This window comes from Rhinoderma darwinii, chromosome 3 (assembly GCF_050947455.1).
Source record: "Rhinoderma darwinii isolate aRhiDar2 chromosome 3, aRhiDar2.hap1, whole genome shotgun sequence".
NCBI classification, from domain to species: Eukaryota; Metazoa; Chordata; class Amphibia; order Anura; family Rhinodermatidae; genus Rhinoderma; species Rhinoderma darwinii.
Genome location: NC_134689.1, coordinates 259904423 through 259920377, shown reverse-complemented (window position 1 = coordinate 259920377; position 15955 = coordinate 259904423). Strand labels below are relative to the sequence as shown.

The 15955-nt window shown below is 39.2% G+C and overlaps 1 protein-coding gene and 1 long non-coding RNA gene across 2 annotated transcripts in view; one reads left to right on the top strand and one right to left on the bottom strand.

Moving 5' to 3' along the window:
- The window catches only part of LOC142749604 (uncharacterized), a 53482-nt gene extending 49027 nt beyond the window's left edge, over positions 1–4455 (top strand). Inside the window, exon 3 of the long non-coding RNA XR_012882430.1 lies at positions 4286–4455. This is a non-coding gene — a long non-coding RNA (uncharacterized LOC142749604). The remainder of the gene's footprint in view (positions 1–4285) is intronic.
- Positions 3756–15955, bottom strand: part of C3H15orf39 (chromosome 3 C15orf39 homolog) — a 47808-nt gene continuing 35608 nt past the window's right edge. Inside the window, exon 3 of the mRNA XM_075857861.1 lies at positions 3756–4671. Coding sequence (XP_075713976.1) covers positions 4178–4671 — 494 coding nt within the window. The 3' untranslated portion in view covers positions 3756–4177. The remainder of the gene's footprint in view (positions 4672–15955) is intronic.

The following is a 15955-nucleotide window of genomic DNA, read 5'->3' as shown; positions in this document are numbered from 1 at the left end:
ACTTTCTGATTTCATACAAATGCAGACAATAGTAGATCCAAATATTTTTTTTATTGCAAAGTGTACCAAAACAACTGTGTAAAAAAACCTTAAAATATAAAAGCCATAAATGGCCCATAAAGGAAATCATTTTGTTTTTAATAAAAAGTGAGAGACTGTAGAACAGCGCTAAATCTCTGGTTTGGACGTATGGTATTGTGAAGTTGAATAATGCAGAGTTAAATTAATACTAGGATCATCGAGCTGCAGTGTAATCTGTGGGAAATTAATTCAGATATGTATAACTGTCAAGTAGTGTTTACGGGTGAAAACTGGTGCAAAGAAAAGAGGTGGTGTTCCTAGCAAGCAGACTACATACGCCATGTTTCTAGAACAAAATGAAAGCAGCGAGCAGAATGAACGCTATTGTCAACTTTTCCTCCTGCGTTACAATTTTTTTTCATAGTGCAGGGACAGCTTTTATAGGGACAGCCTGTCTATGTGGCCACACTGGCTGCTTAAAGATGGTCAACAGCATAAATTATTGCTACAACTAATAATCCATAAGATCAGAAAGAAAAAGCTGTCCCAATGATTATTAAATGGGGTTAAAAACTTTATAATGCTTGCCTGAAATCTACCATCTTATGAATTCCTTCCCAGTCCCCTGAGCCAAAGTGAATTTAGTACGTGAACACGGTTAGGAGTTATTGGCCCCATGATCACATGAAATGGTATCACAGTGAACGTCAAATGACTGCCTTGAAAGAATTTAAACAAAAAAATGTTTTCAACGTTTTGCCAATTGTTTGTAAACTGGTCTTTGTAAATGTGGAACCCCTTTAAGGACTACTTCAAACTCAATTTAAGAAGTGTAAAAGTCCTTCAGAACAGATCACTGAACCGTACACATGTATTGTATTGTACCAAATGCAAGGCTTGAATGTATCTTTAGTATTCTTTGAATTGGAGTCATGCACCGACCTCTCAGAACCTGCACTAGGCACAACACAGTGGGGCGATTTACGTATGCCCATCTTATTCCAACCTATTTTGCTTTCAGACTAAGTTGTTCGTGAGACAGAAAGGGAAATCACAACCACCATATAATTGTCCCCTAGCTAGGTAATATACCCAAGTGCCTTTCAGCCAAAACATATCCCTAAATGTCCTTAGCTAGATAAAACTTATTATTGTAAAAAAAACAAAAAAACAAATTGCACCCTCATTTTTGTGTTTTAACCCCTTGCCGCCGCAGCCTTTTTAATTTATTTGAATTTTTGTTTTTTTTCCTCCCCAACTTTCAAAGCCGTAAGTTTTTTATTTTTCCATCTACATAGCCGTATGAGGGATTTTGACTGAGGGACGAGTTGTTTCTTAATGGCCCCATTTAAATATAGCATATAATGTACTGGGAAAGTGGGGAAAAATTACTTGTATTGTGGAATAAGAAAAAACCCTGCGATTTTAACATTGCATATGGGTTTTGTTTTTACGGAGTTCACGGTGCGATTTACATGACATGTTAACTCTGCATGTCAATAGGATCATGGTGATACTAAATTTATACAGTCTTTTTATGATGTAGTACTTTTACAAAGAAAAAAAACTTTGTTAAAAAAATTATTTTGTTGCCATATTCTGAAAGTCATAACTTTTTTTGATTTTTCCGTCAATGGAGCGGTGGGAGAACTTGTTTTTGCGGGCCGAGCTGTAATTTTTATTGGTACCATTTTTGGGTACATACGACTTTTTGATCACTTTTATTGTAATTTGGGGTAGCTAAGGTGACCAAAAAAACCCCAGCAGATTACGTGTTTTGTTTTTTTCAGTGTTCATCCTGGAGGTTAAATAAAGTTATATTGCAATAGTTTGGACTTTTACGCACATGGCAATACAAATGAGGATTAATTTTAAAAAATTTTACTTCTAATATTTTTTTCATTATTTTGTACATGAACTGTTTTTACATATTTTTTTAGTGTCACCCTAGATGACGAACAAGTGATAGTGTATTGTACCAGCCATCCAACTAATACCCACTTCTGGCAGGGCTTAATAGGAGCACATTAGTCCCCCAGGCTGCCCTGAACACCATCGCAGAGGGGCCGATAGGATGATGGAGGGGGGCCCCCTTTTTCTAATGGATAAGATACCGTGGTCGCTATGGACCCCAGCATCTAAGTGGTTAACCGGCTGGGATCTGAGTTATCTTCGATCCTGGATGTTACAGTGAAGTGTTGGCTGTAAGATACAGCCGACACTCAGAGAATAGAGCGGACTCAGCCAAATAGCCCACTCCATACTCCCCCCTTCCCTTCCATAAGATAGTTACGGCAAATGTTGAGGAGTTGAAAGAACCGGTAGATCTGCAGTAAACAGAATACAGTTGTGATTAATGTATTGCTATAATGCAGCCATAGTTAAAATTCACAGCCTCCCCAACATATTTTGCCATGTTCTGCATCTTCAGTGGGAAATGAGGCTGAGGGTATATTTACACAGCGGTTATATCCACTTTCCATTGATTTAAGTTGGCATTTTCTGGCAGATTCAGTGCCTAGACCGTTTTGGTTTTTTTCAGCGCAGCTGATTTAGATTTAGGTTGCTGACAAAATCTGTGCCTTATGAACTACAAAGCTAATTCCCTTTGAAGTCCGTGAATGTGAGGCTAAATAGTGGCATTTTCACTTGCAAAAAAGCTATGAATAAGGACTAAACAGTGAGGAGGAAGGGAGATTTGGGACCTGCTCCTGTAAAATCGGTGATGGTCCCAGCGTTGGGGCCCACATGATCAGACCGTTTTCACCTATCCTGTGAATAATGGTAGACTCTGAGACAACTTCATCAGGTATTATCTAGCTAATGACACAAAGGGTACGTTCACACAGCTGATTTTGGAGCGTAAAAGTATCAGATTACGCTCCAAAATATACTTGAAATAAGCCTGCAAAGTGTTTACCATTGATTTCAATGGGAAATACACTGCTGTTCACAAGGCATATTTTTACGCTGCTGAATTCAGGAAAACAACTTGTAAAAAGTAGCATGTCACTTCTTGAGGCTTTTTGGAGTGGATTTTCCATGGACATAAAAAAAAAAACACCCCAAAATACGTCTTCAAACCAGCTTAAAATGTGTGTGTGTATATATATATATATATATATATATATATATATATATATATATATAAATAAATAAAAAGCGCTTAATTTTTATCTTCAAGAACACTTTGAAATCAGAGGCTGTTTTACCTTCAAAACAGCCTCGTAATACTCAGCCGTTTTTTTTTACGTGTGAACATATCTTTAGGGATATTTTTTGACCAAAACGCTTTTGGGTGTAATGAGAAATCTATGCCAGTTACGAACTAGAATAGGTTACCGCTATAAATTTATGCCAGTTTCAGAGTATGCTCATTCTGTTCTGAATGTACAATGCAGATTTCACCCTTTTCAATGTATAAATTTGCAACAAAATCTGAACGTAACAAGTGCGGATTTTGCTCCGAAAACAGTGCGGAAAATACACAGCATTACAATCCCATGTGAATCCAGCCTTAAATTCAGTAGTGTGTTGGTATTCTATTATCACAGTGCAATGCATTGTGGCAACTAAAACGGAAGTCTGCGAAGCGTGGCTTTCTTCCCAAAAGCAGCCAGCCGAATTTGAAAAGCTGCTATGGACATGAATGGCGAACAACGCATGATGCATTTCAAAATAAAGCAAAAATATATGCAGACTCAATATTTTAAAAGTACATTTAAACGGTGTAATGTTGTTCAAAGTGGAGATATGCTTTAATACAACTGGATAGTCTAAGATTTTGCAACTCTTGATACATTATCCTTGTTTAACAGAACCAACGAAATATTATACAGTACACATGAAAATACTAAACAAATAAAAAGAATGGTTTTAAAAGCACGTTTGTATATTAAAAGAGAAAAGTTCTTAATACAGTATTTACTATCACAATACACTGGAATCCAGAATGCCTGGTTAAAAATGTGCATAAAAAAAAGTAAACTTCCGAAACTCTCAAGGTTACCGAAAATGTAAAAGGAGGAACAATGGTTTTTCAGTAATCAAATTTTCCTCCCAAAATGAGGAGAATTTTTAAATGTTCAGTTAATCAAAACGCTCCAGGCCAGCCTGGGCTACTGTGTGACTGCTTAATTGTTTATAAAGGACCAATTCAATCATCCAGCCTCAGCCAACCTTTCTCATAGTCTTGTAGTAGCTCTAAGATATATCGAGTGCCCGGCTCATCATCATACCATACCTCAAATTGTGTGTCACGCAGGTCATGTGAACAGCGGTGCACCTGCAGCACTTTACCACGGAACCAGACTTCTTGCTCCCCATCATCAAACAAGTGGAGGATACGTCTCCCTACTAGATTTGGAAAACTTTTACTGGTACGAAGACTCCTCCTTTTTTTGTAGGTAAACACTGGGCGTGCTCTGTATAGTTTCTTGCGACAAACTGGACTTTTCTGTAATTTGTCCTTCTTCTGAGGAGTCTTTGAATTTTGGGTCTTATACACACTGATACCGGAGTGCTTGCGAACTCTCTTCAGCTTCAGGATTAAGGATCTTTTACCTTTCCTTGGTGAGGCACTGTGTGATTTCTTCTTTGAGGAGTCGGTTAATTTGAGATCCTCTTTTGCAAGACTTTGTATACTTTTATCTGTGAAATTAAATATATATAAAGTTAGAGTAATGTTTTTAAAAAAAAAAAAAAAAAAAAAAATCTTGAAATAAAAACGAAACAAAAAGGGGTCTCGGGACTATAATAGATATATGAAAAAGTATTATTGCATGCTAGAATAAAAGAAGCAGCAACTGAAGTAAATAAACTGTTGTGTGGTTTAGAAATAAGGCCTAGTTCACATCACGTTAAATGGCAGAAGTTCAATATATACGCCGGGAAAAGCTACAGATATACACATAAAACATAAGAAGTGACAAATGCCCCAACAGTGACATCCATCAAAGACTGTAATGGTATACATTAAAATGGATATGCCATGAGCTGGGGGGGGGGGGGGGGTCATAAGATTTCATTACGGACATATTCGTTAAACAGATACCATTATAGTCTATGGTGAAAAGACTATGCATGATGTATGCATTAAGCGTATGCCTGTGACGTATACCATGCGTCACCCATAGGCTCTTAATGTTAAAAAACACATGCTTTCCCAACCTACACGTAAACAAAAGGAGAAAAACGTGTTGTGAAGAGACCAGAATATGGGCAACGGCTACTGTCCCTCCCTCTACCCAGGCATTGACATCTTTCTTGGACATAGAAAATATCTATTGACACTTCCTGAAGAAGTCCCAGAAAGAAACTTCAAATTTGGAACAAGTTGTTTAACTTAGTGTATCTAGATGATAAATTATATTATTATTAGTAAATATCATCCTCATCATCAACTTTTATATAGTACCAACATATTCTGCAACACTTTTGTCTGTACAGGTTACCTCTGAATTGTAAACATTACATAGTGACAAAACGAACAAATCAGACAAGGAGTGAGGACTCTGCTCGCAAGAGTTTATAATCTTTGAGGAAAAAGGGGGTGACCCAAAATGTAAAAAGTGCTTGTTTAGTACAATGGTCCAGCCATCTTTTATAAAAATCGGGTAGTACGCAAAGCTTTAAGATCTAACAAAAGACATGTTTTGAGGGCATCCTTAAAAGCTGTGGATGTTTGGAAATAATCTGATTGTTCATGGTAGCATGTTCCAGAGAACTGGTGCAGCATGAAAAATGTCTTAAAAACTGGAGTGGGATGTTCGGAGTATGGGGGATGTTAGTCAGATCTTTGGCAGAATGTAGAACATGGGTAGAGTGGTAGGCAGAGATGAGGGAGTGCAGCACTGTAGAGAACCTTGTATAAGTTTACATTTTATTCTAAAAGTGAATGGGCAACCAGTGAAGTGACTGGCATAGGGTAGAGGCATTGGTGTAGCGGTTGGCCGCAAAGTCTAGTTTAGCTGCTGCATTCAGGATAGAATGGAGAGAGGAGAGTTCAGTGAGGGGGAAGACAGATTAATAATGAGTTACAGTAGTCAAGAAGATAGTGAATCAGAGTAACATCAAGCTGTTTTGGTAGCAAGAAAAGGGCTGAGTCTGGGGATGTTTTTGAGGTAAAGCTGGCAAAAGGATGCAAGTGATTGAATATGAGGAGTAATGGAAGGATCTGTATCAAGTATAACCCCAAGACAGCGGGCGTTATGCCCAGGAGTTATTGTAGTACCTCACACTGAGATGGAAACATCAGGTTAAAGTAGGTGAGTAGATGGTGGAAACAAGGAGCTCAATTTTTTAAAAATGTAGTTTGACAGGACATGATGTCAAAGATGGCTGACCGAATCACTGGTGTTTTGTAGTAGTGGAGGGATGCGGTCACGGGAAGTATATAATTGGGTGACATCAGCATGGAGATGGTACTGGAAGACAAATCTGCTGATGGTTTGTTCAAAAGAAGCTGTGTAGAGAGAGAAGTGGGAGCCTAGGACTGATCCCCAACAGCAAGGGGAAGAGAAGTAGTAGAGCCAGCAAATTATACACTGAACGAGCGGTCAGAGAGGTAGGAAGAAAAGCAAGAGAGCGATGTACCCTTAAGGCCAATAGAGTGGAGATATTGAGTTGGAGGTCTACGGTGTCAAACACTGCGAAGAGATCCAGAAGAATCAATAAAAAAGTAGTCGCTGTTAAATTTAGCCATCAGGAGATAATTTGAGTACACCAAGTGTTTCAGGAGTTTAGAGCCGAAAGAGAGATTGGAGACAGGTCGATAGTCAGCAGAACCTTGACAACTCCTTTAAAGGACAAAATACTGAATGGTAAAAGATAAAATAAAAAATAAGGCAAGAAAATTATATATTAACTGGGAAGCATTTCTTGAATCAGTGTCTGCAAGTTCACGTTTCATTACATCTAACGAAGCTTTGTGAAACTCAAATACTTAGGCCCCATGCACATGACCGTAGAATTCGTCCGTAATTGCGGACCCCAATTACGGGCCACAATTACGGACCCATTAATTTCTATTGACCACGGAAACCTTCCCATATATTTACGGGATGGTGTCCGGGCCATAGAAAGCCTCCACAAAAGATAGGACATGTCGAAAATGCGGATGGCTGTCCGCGGCCGTGCCCGTCATCATGGCCAGTGATTACGGGCAAGGTCGTGTGCATGAGTCCTTAGTCACAAAAACAATTTAAACTAAAGCCATCGCTAGACGTGCCATTTAGGTGTTTGAAAAAAAATCCAATACTAAACAATGGTTTAAGAAAATAATTATGGCAAAATCGGTAGCCCATATTAGGCCCTGTTCACACTGAGTTTTTTTTGCATTCCTTCAGGAATTTTGAGGTAGATTTTAACTCGCTGCAATTTCTTGACGCGATTTCGCCCGCAGCCATTGAGCATCACGGCCAAAAAACTTAGTGAAAAATGCTCTCTGCGCCTCCCATTGATTTCAATGGGAGGTCAGAGGCGGAACTGCAGCAAGACCGAGCATGCCGCTTTTTTTTTTTACCGCAAGCCACAAAAAGCCGCTGCTGAAAAACGCCTTCACCTCCAATTTAAATCAACGGGAGGCGGATTCGGCTCTTTTTGGCACCTATTCAGATACGGTTTCCGCGTCCAAAAACACTGTGTGAACTGGGCCTTATATAGGGAGACGGCAATATGGCACTTCTGCCAAACGTCATCATTTGGTAGGTGGAAACTATTGGCTGCGACAAAAGAAGTTACCAGGGGTTAATTTAATTTAAAAAAATGCACAAGATAATCTAGAAATACAACTTTTTCGTGCCGTTTGATTGAATTTCTTCAAAGTATAAAATCTACAATTAAAAATTAATCTGCTGTTTATAGAATACTAAATGTTTACAATGCATGTCTTTTACTGCATAAGGCATATTCTCCCTCAATAAACGCAAATTGAGAATACAGGTAGAAAAATTAAAAGAGGACAACACGTCATTGTTGAAAATAATTTGGTTTTGCTTCTAACTTACAGAAGAATGAGCTGCTAAATAAGTGATCCCATTCCTTTTACATGTATACTTTATACCCAGTCAGGCATGTTTTGCCTGCTAGAGAAGGGGCTTCGCTATAGGGGGTGCAAAGGTAGCAGTCACACCTGTGCCCTGGTGCCTGAGGGGGCCCATGTGCTCCTCTTTCATATAAGACGATCAGTATTATAAATGGCACATTCTTTTCTTTACGACTACCAAAATAGAAAATCTGCATAGTTGAGTTTTGACTATTTTAGTAGTAAAGAAAACAACTCGTGACCACAAATCACATCACAAGATGGCACAGACAGTGTCCCTATGCCTTGTATAGCGTCCCAAAGATCATCTACTTGTTGACTCAGTATAATATGGGGGAGCGACGGCATGTTCATCAAGAAATTTTAGACCCCTGACCACCAAACTATATGAACAGTTGTCCTGCAAGCTGTGATCTGGACAGCTGTAATCAGTGTCATTGTATTAGAGCGCTGCTTTTGTTTTTCCCCCTGCTCCTCACCCCAATTTGCAAACGTGATGCAATGCAATGTAGTCATGTGTGTCTGCTTACCTGGTGCTGTATTTCACATGTAGCCGCTATGTTTCGGGCCTCCATCACATCACGGGGTCTTGGTTCTCTCCCTCTGTATCCTGACCGGAAGTCAGTCTATTAATGCAAGTCTATAAGCGCCTCGATGCAAGTCTCAGATGTGCATAGAGAGACTGAACTCCGGTCCCTACAGCAGACGCTCTAGGATACAGGGATTCAGAATTGAGATCACATGACCTAACAGTGGCCATCTATGAAACACAGCACCAGGTAAGCAGATATACAAGTACATTGACCTAAAATCACATTTGCAAAATAAGGGGGGGGGGGGGGTAACACTACAGTGCTGCTTAAATATGTCCTTCTGCCTCCCTGTTACAGGAGCAAAGAAAAAACAGGTCACCAGTAAATTTATTTACCGGACAACAGTAGCTCTGTAGGGATAAGTAGTAAGAAAAAGATTTTTTTAATACACTGTTGACATATTTTGCAGGAAAATAAATACATTGGTGTCTTTATTCATGCGAGTTCCGCAGGCACAGAAAAAGCTAGAACACTTCTACAATATTAGGACACAAACAACTCCGTGCCCCCCCCCCCCCACAAGGATGGGCACAAAAGCAGTCAAACTAGAATTTTAAAAGTTTTACTAAAAGGTGCTGTAGATCTACTTTAAATACAGTTAAATTACATACATTGTAAGAATAAAAAAAATACACATAACCATACACTTCCCCTTTAAAAAATAGTTACCACTTTATTTTAGTACAATATACAAAATGAGAAACAAATGAGTTTTACTAAAATAAATAGATAATTGTACATAAGAAGCAGAAGTGGTGAGAAGAAACGAAGAGCACAAGCAATGTCAGAATGGAGGTAAAAAATAAAATAAAAAGTCGCATTTTACAGGGAGCCTCCCTCATGCCCCTTTGGATTAAGAAAGTTTCGTTTACAGATGCCCCTGCTATGCCGAAACAGCAGGAGTAATCACACTTCACGGATGAAAGTTTCCCTTTGACGCTATCCCTAGAACAAACGTTCTTTTAGATAAACCTCTACTTGATCATCTTTCAAAGAGAAAAATGGACAAGAAAGAAAAGGTATTTACAGTTCAATTAGGATGAATTCGTGTTATATGGAGCTCCTTCTGTTAAGGCAATTTAGCAATTTTAGCCCACAAAAATATAAAAGGAGTCTAGGTCAAAAGAAATCCTACGCAGTCTTCTGCAAAAAGTTTGGGCACCCCTTGGGAACAAACTTAAGATTTAACAATTCTGCAAGTTTGAATGCACAATTATGGTTAGATCATATACATACAGAAGTGTGAACATTTTCTAGGCAGTTGTGGATAAATGCTGCAAAGTAAGAGCTCATTCAGACGAACGCGAATAAAGTCCGTGTGCTGCGTAGGAAAATCACGCGCAGCAAACGGAGCCATTGACTTCAATGGGGCCGTTCACACATGCAGGAGTTTTCACGCAGCGTGTCCGTTGCATAAATATCACTGCATGTCCTATATTGGTGCGTTTTTCTCGCACCTATCGCCCATTGAAGTCAATGGGTGCGTGAAAATCACGCACACAACACGGATGCACATCCGTGTGCTGTGCGTGATTTACGCATCAATTCAAAATAAAAAGATGTGCTTTGCTAGTGCGTGAATAACACATGCCACTAGCAAAGCACAGCTGCAATAACGCAACACATACGGACCAGATTCACGCGAGTTTTTCACGCTCGTGAATCTGATACGCTCGTGTGAATGTAGCCTTAGATTGCTTTCATTAAAGGGTAACTAAACGTTCAAACTTCTGACATGTCAGAAGTTTTGATTGGTGGGGGTACGAGCAAGGAGACCCCCACCAATCGCTAAAACGAAGCGGCAGAAGCGCTCGTGTGAGCACTGAGCCGCTTCGTTTCTGTTTGGCTTTTTCCGGAAAGCTGATGTAGCGGTGTACGGGCTCATATATTTTCTATTGAGCCCGTACACCGCTACATCGATTTCTGGAAAAAGCCGAACAGAAACTAAGCAGCTGAGCGCTTACAGGAGCGCTTCTGCGGTTTCATTTTAGCCATTGGTGGGGGTCTCAGTGCTCAGACCCCCACCAATCAAAACGTCTGACATGTCACTATGACATGTCAGAAGGAATGTTTAGTTACACTTTAACCCCTTAATGACCAGCCTATTTTGGACCTTAATGACCAAGCTATTTTTTAAGTTTTTCAATCGTCGCATTCCAAGAGCTATAACCTTCTTATTTTTGCGTCGACATAGCTGTATAAGGTCTTGTTTTTTGCGGGACAAGTTGTAATTTTTAATAGCACCATTTTTAGGTACATATTATTTATTGATTAACTTTTATTAACTTTTTTTGGGGGGGGGGGGATAGAAAAAATCTGAAATTTCGCCACTCTTTTTTGCCTCCTAAATCTACGCCGTTTACCGTGTGGTATAAATAACACAATAAGTTTATTCAGCGGGTTGTTACGATTGCAACGATACCAAATTTGTATAGTTTTTGTATGTTTTACTACTTTTACACAGTAAAAACGCTTTTTTTTCAAAATTATTTGTTTTTGTGTCTCCATATTTGAAGAGCCGTAAAGTTTTTATTTTTTCGCCGATGTGGTTGTATGAGGGATTTTTTTTTGCGTGAAGACTTGTAGTTTTTATTGGTACCATTTTGGAGTAGATGCGACTTTTTGATCACTTTTTATCACATTTTTTTTAAAGTCAGGATTCACAGAAAACAGCAAGTTTTCCATATTTTTTTTTTTTTTTACGGCGTTCACCGTGCGGATTAAATAATGTAATAGATTTATAGTCGGGGTCGTTACGGACGCGGCGATACCAAATATGTGTAACTTTTTTACTTTATTTTGTTTTTTTAATAGTAAAGCATTTTGTAAGGGGAAAAGCTGGGTTTTTCATTTTTTTTTTAAATTAACTGTATTAAAACTTTTTTTTCACTTTTTTACTAGTCCCATTAGGGGACTATAATATGCGATTCTGCGATCGCATTTATAATACACTGCAATACTTTTGTATTGCAGTGTATTACTGCCTGTCCGTTTAACACGGACAGGCATCTGCTAGGTCATGCCTGCGGCATGATCTAGCAGGCATTCACTCCAGGCAGCCTGTGGGGCCTTTTAGACCCCCGGCTGCCATTAGAGACACAGACACCCGGCGATCGTATCGCCGGGTGTCGGTGGGATGAGAGGGAGCTCCCTCCCTCTCTCCAAAACCACTCAGATGCGGTGCTCGCTATTGAGCACCGCATCTGAGGGGTTAAACGTGTGAGATCGATACTAATATCGATCTCACACGGCAGAGCAGGGACGCTCCCAGCCCTCAGCTGCCTCTATCAGCTGAGAGCAGGGAGATCTGACAGCTCCCTGCTCTGTTTACTTATTCCGATGCCGCAACGTAAAAAGTCTATGGCATCGGAATAAGGCCCGTTAGTGACAGACGTAGAAACACGATGGGTCGGTCACTAACGGGTTAATCCTTACTTGCCGCAGCCATTTTTCGGAGATTCACTTTCGTTTTTTCCTCCCCACCTTCCAAAAGCTATAACTTTTTTATTTTTCCCATCAATATTTCCGTATGAGGGCTTGTTTTTTTTGTGGGACGAGTTATAGATTTTTACAGCATCATTTATTGTACCATATAATGTAGGGGGAAACAGGGAAAAAAAAATATTTGTGAGGTGGATTAGGAAAAAAAACAGATTCCCCTCAATATTTTTTTCTGGGGGGGGGGGGGTTCGGAGTTCAGCGTGCGGTAAAAACGGCACATTAACTCTATTCTATGGGTCAATATGATTACAGTGATACCACATTTTTATAATTGTACTACTTTTACAAGGAAAAAGACGGATTGTTAAAAATAAAATTAGAGTTTTATGCCATATTCTGAAAGCATTAACTTTATTTTTCTATCAATTGAGCGGTATTTTTTTTTTGTGGGACGAGCTGTAGTTCCTATTGAAACATTTTATTCCATTATTTGTGGGAGATTAAGTGACCAAAATCCATTCTGGCAGTTTCCATTATTTACGGGGCTTACCGTGTGGAATGATATATTGTAATAGTTCAGACTTTGTTATGGTAATTTTTGTTTTTTACATTGTGCAAGTTTTTTTGTAACTTTATATTTTTGATTTATTAAAAAACAACAACTTTAATTTCACTGTTTTTTACTGGTCTCCCTAGGGGACTTGAACCAGCGATCGTTGCATGATATACTGCAATACTAATATCGTGATACGCCAGATGTCGGGTTGATTGAAGTGTTAGGTTTAAATTAACAAAAACGCAAAGTGAATGAACAGAAGAGAAATCGAAATCAAATAAATATTGGTGTGACCACCTTCAAAACAGTATCAATTCTTCTAGGTATACTTGAACAAAATTTTTGATGGAACTCGACAGGGAGGTTGTTCCAAACATTTTGGAGAACTATCCACAGATCTTATGTGGATGTAGGCTTCCTTAAATCCTTCAGTCTCTTCATGTAATCCCAGACTCTATGTTGTGATCAGGGCTCTGTGGGGGCCATATTATCACTTCCAGGGCTCCTTGTTCTTCTTTATGCCGAAGATAGTTCTTAATGGCATTGGCTGTATGTTGGGGTCGTTGTCCTGCTGCAGAATAAATGTGTAGCCAGCCAAATACAGACGCCTCCCTGATGGTATTGCATGATGAAGTATCTGCCTGTATTTCTCAGCATTGTATACACCAATAATCCCAACCAAATCCCCAACTCCATTTGCTGAAATGTAGCCTCAAACTTGCAAGGAACCTCCACCATGCTTCACTTTTGCCTAAAGACATTCATGATTGTACTGCTCTTCAGCAAACAAACTGCCTTCTGTTCCAGCCAAATATTAAAAATTTTGACTCCGTCCAGAGAACCTGCTGCCATTTTTCTGCACCCCAGTTCCTATGTTTTCGTGCATAGTGGAGTCGCCGGGCCTTGTTTCCATGTCGAAGGTATGGGTTTTTGGCCACAATGCTTTCATGAAGACCACTTCTAGCTAGACTTTTCGAAACAGATGGGTGTACCTGGGTTCATTGGTTTCAGCCAGTTCTGAGCTGATGGCACTGCTGGACATCTTCCGATTTCGAAGGCAAGTAAGAATGACACATGATCTGCTGCCCTAAGTTTACTTGGCCGACCACTGCGTCTACGGTCCTCAACATTTCCAGTTTCTTTGTGCTTCTTCAGAAGAGCTTGAACAGTACATCTTGAAACCCCAGTCTGCCTTGAACTCTTTGCCTGGGAGAGATCTTGTTGATTAAGTATACCTACCTTGCTCTCTCTTGTCTCGTTGCTGTGCTCAGTCTCGCCATGGTGGATCTATGACATGGAACGGGCACAACTTCACCTTTGTAGCAGAGTTTTCTATTCCTCATCCAGGTTAAAGGCTCCTTCTTAGCTATTTCTGTTACAGTTAATGACTATATTTCAACCTACATGTACCAAACAGGTGATTACGATCATCATTTTCATAATCGATTAATCATACACCTGATTATAATCCTACAAAAATCCATGACTTTGTGCAAGAGCACCTAGAAGAATTGATGCGGTTTCGATGGTAAAGAATGGTCACACCAAATATCGATTAGATTTAGATTTCTCTTCCGTTCAATTTGTATTTTGTTATTTGATTAAAAAAAACAAAAAAACACAACAAATGATTAACACTTCTGCTTTTAAAAGCATTCTTACTTTGCACATTTTTAGACCCTTATGGAAAAATGCTGCAAAGTACTGTATCGGTGTATGTATGTGTGATATATATATATATATATATATATATAAATATATATATACACATACACACACACACACACACACACACACACGTGAAAAATTAACGAGAGGGCAATATGGGGGGTGCTCAGTTAGATATTTGTATGTGTATCCATACCAAGAATATATGATAAACTCCCTTGAGAGCATCCATTCAAATGGTATCTTACTTTATTATACCGTGTGTCATTTTACAGTAACTTTTACTGTGAAGTAAATACGGTAAGTCTATGCCTTTGAATTGTGTCTAGATGAGACTAAAGTCTGAAGTTGCAGTGATTGCTCTGACCAATCAAATTCAGTGTAGCGGAGCAAAGTATGTGTGGTCTCATACTTGACCAATCCGCTGTTAAATCTTGCATTCTAAGGTTGTGTCCCCATCTGCATAGGAGACTCTGTTAGGAGCCTCCATTGCAAATCTAGTCAAAAATGGCAGGCAAAGATATTTTTCAAAATAAAAGTGAGTCCAACGGGGTCCATATATGTCCATCATGTGACGAATCCGTCACTGCCATCATTTTTGTGGTTCTGGGCAATCCAGATGTGAACAGAACCCTGGAGGACTGGACAATGGTAGAGCCCCTAATGGTTCGACAGCAGCCATTATGTTTGGATACATAGATAAAAGTAAAGACAACTGCAATGTAAGTTACTATGAGGCTGGGTACACACGACCTATTTTCAGACGTAAACGAGGCGTATTTTGCCTCGTTTTACGTCTGAAAATACGGCTACAATACGTCGGCAAACATCTGCTCATTCATTTGAATGGGTTTGCCGACGTACTGTGCCGACGACCTGTCATTTACGTGTCGTCGTTTGACAGCTGTCAAACGACGACGCGTAAAAATACAGCCTCGTCAAAGAAGTGCAGGACACTTCTTTGCAACGTAATTTGAGCCGTTCTTCATTGAAGTCAATGAAGAGCAGCTCAAGATTACGGGCGTCAAAGACGCCTTGCATAATGCGAGGAGGAGCTTTTACATCTGAAACGACTCAACTGTTTTCTCCTGAAAACAGTCTGTCTTTTCAGACGTAAAAGACAGTTCTCGTGGGCACATACACTAAGAAAACCACAGAGCAGAATATATTCATCACACAATTCTATAATAATTTATTTTGCTGGTAGACATTCTTCTAAAGACACCAGTAATATTTTAGAGGTACTGGATATACCTGTGACAAAGGATTTTTCCTGACTAAGTAAATTTGTTATTTTCAGTTAAATAGTATCACATAGTGGGAACTCTTCATAAAACATAACCTTTATTCATTATTCAATAAATACTCTAGGTAATTCTTTTGATACACAAATATCCCTGACACAACCAGGGTTGAATGAAAAAAGCAATCCACAATTATCACCTGGTGCTCACAAAGAATTACCTAGGGCATTTTAATCTGAATGAGGATTAAAAGGTTATGCTTTATGAAGAGTTCCCACTCTGGGATACTACTTGTTTCTTTAAGGAACCCACATATTGATTTCAGTGATATTTTCAGTTAAATAAAATTTTAATGAATACTTTGATTTTCTTAGGAAAAGATATGCGA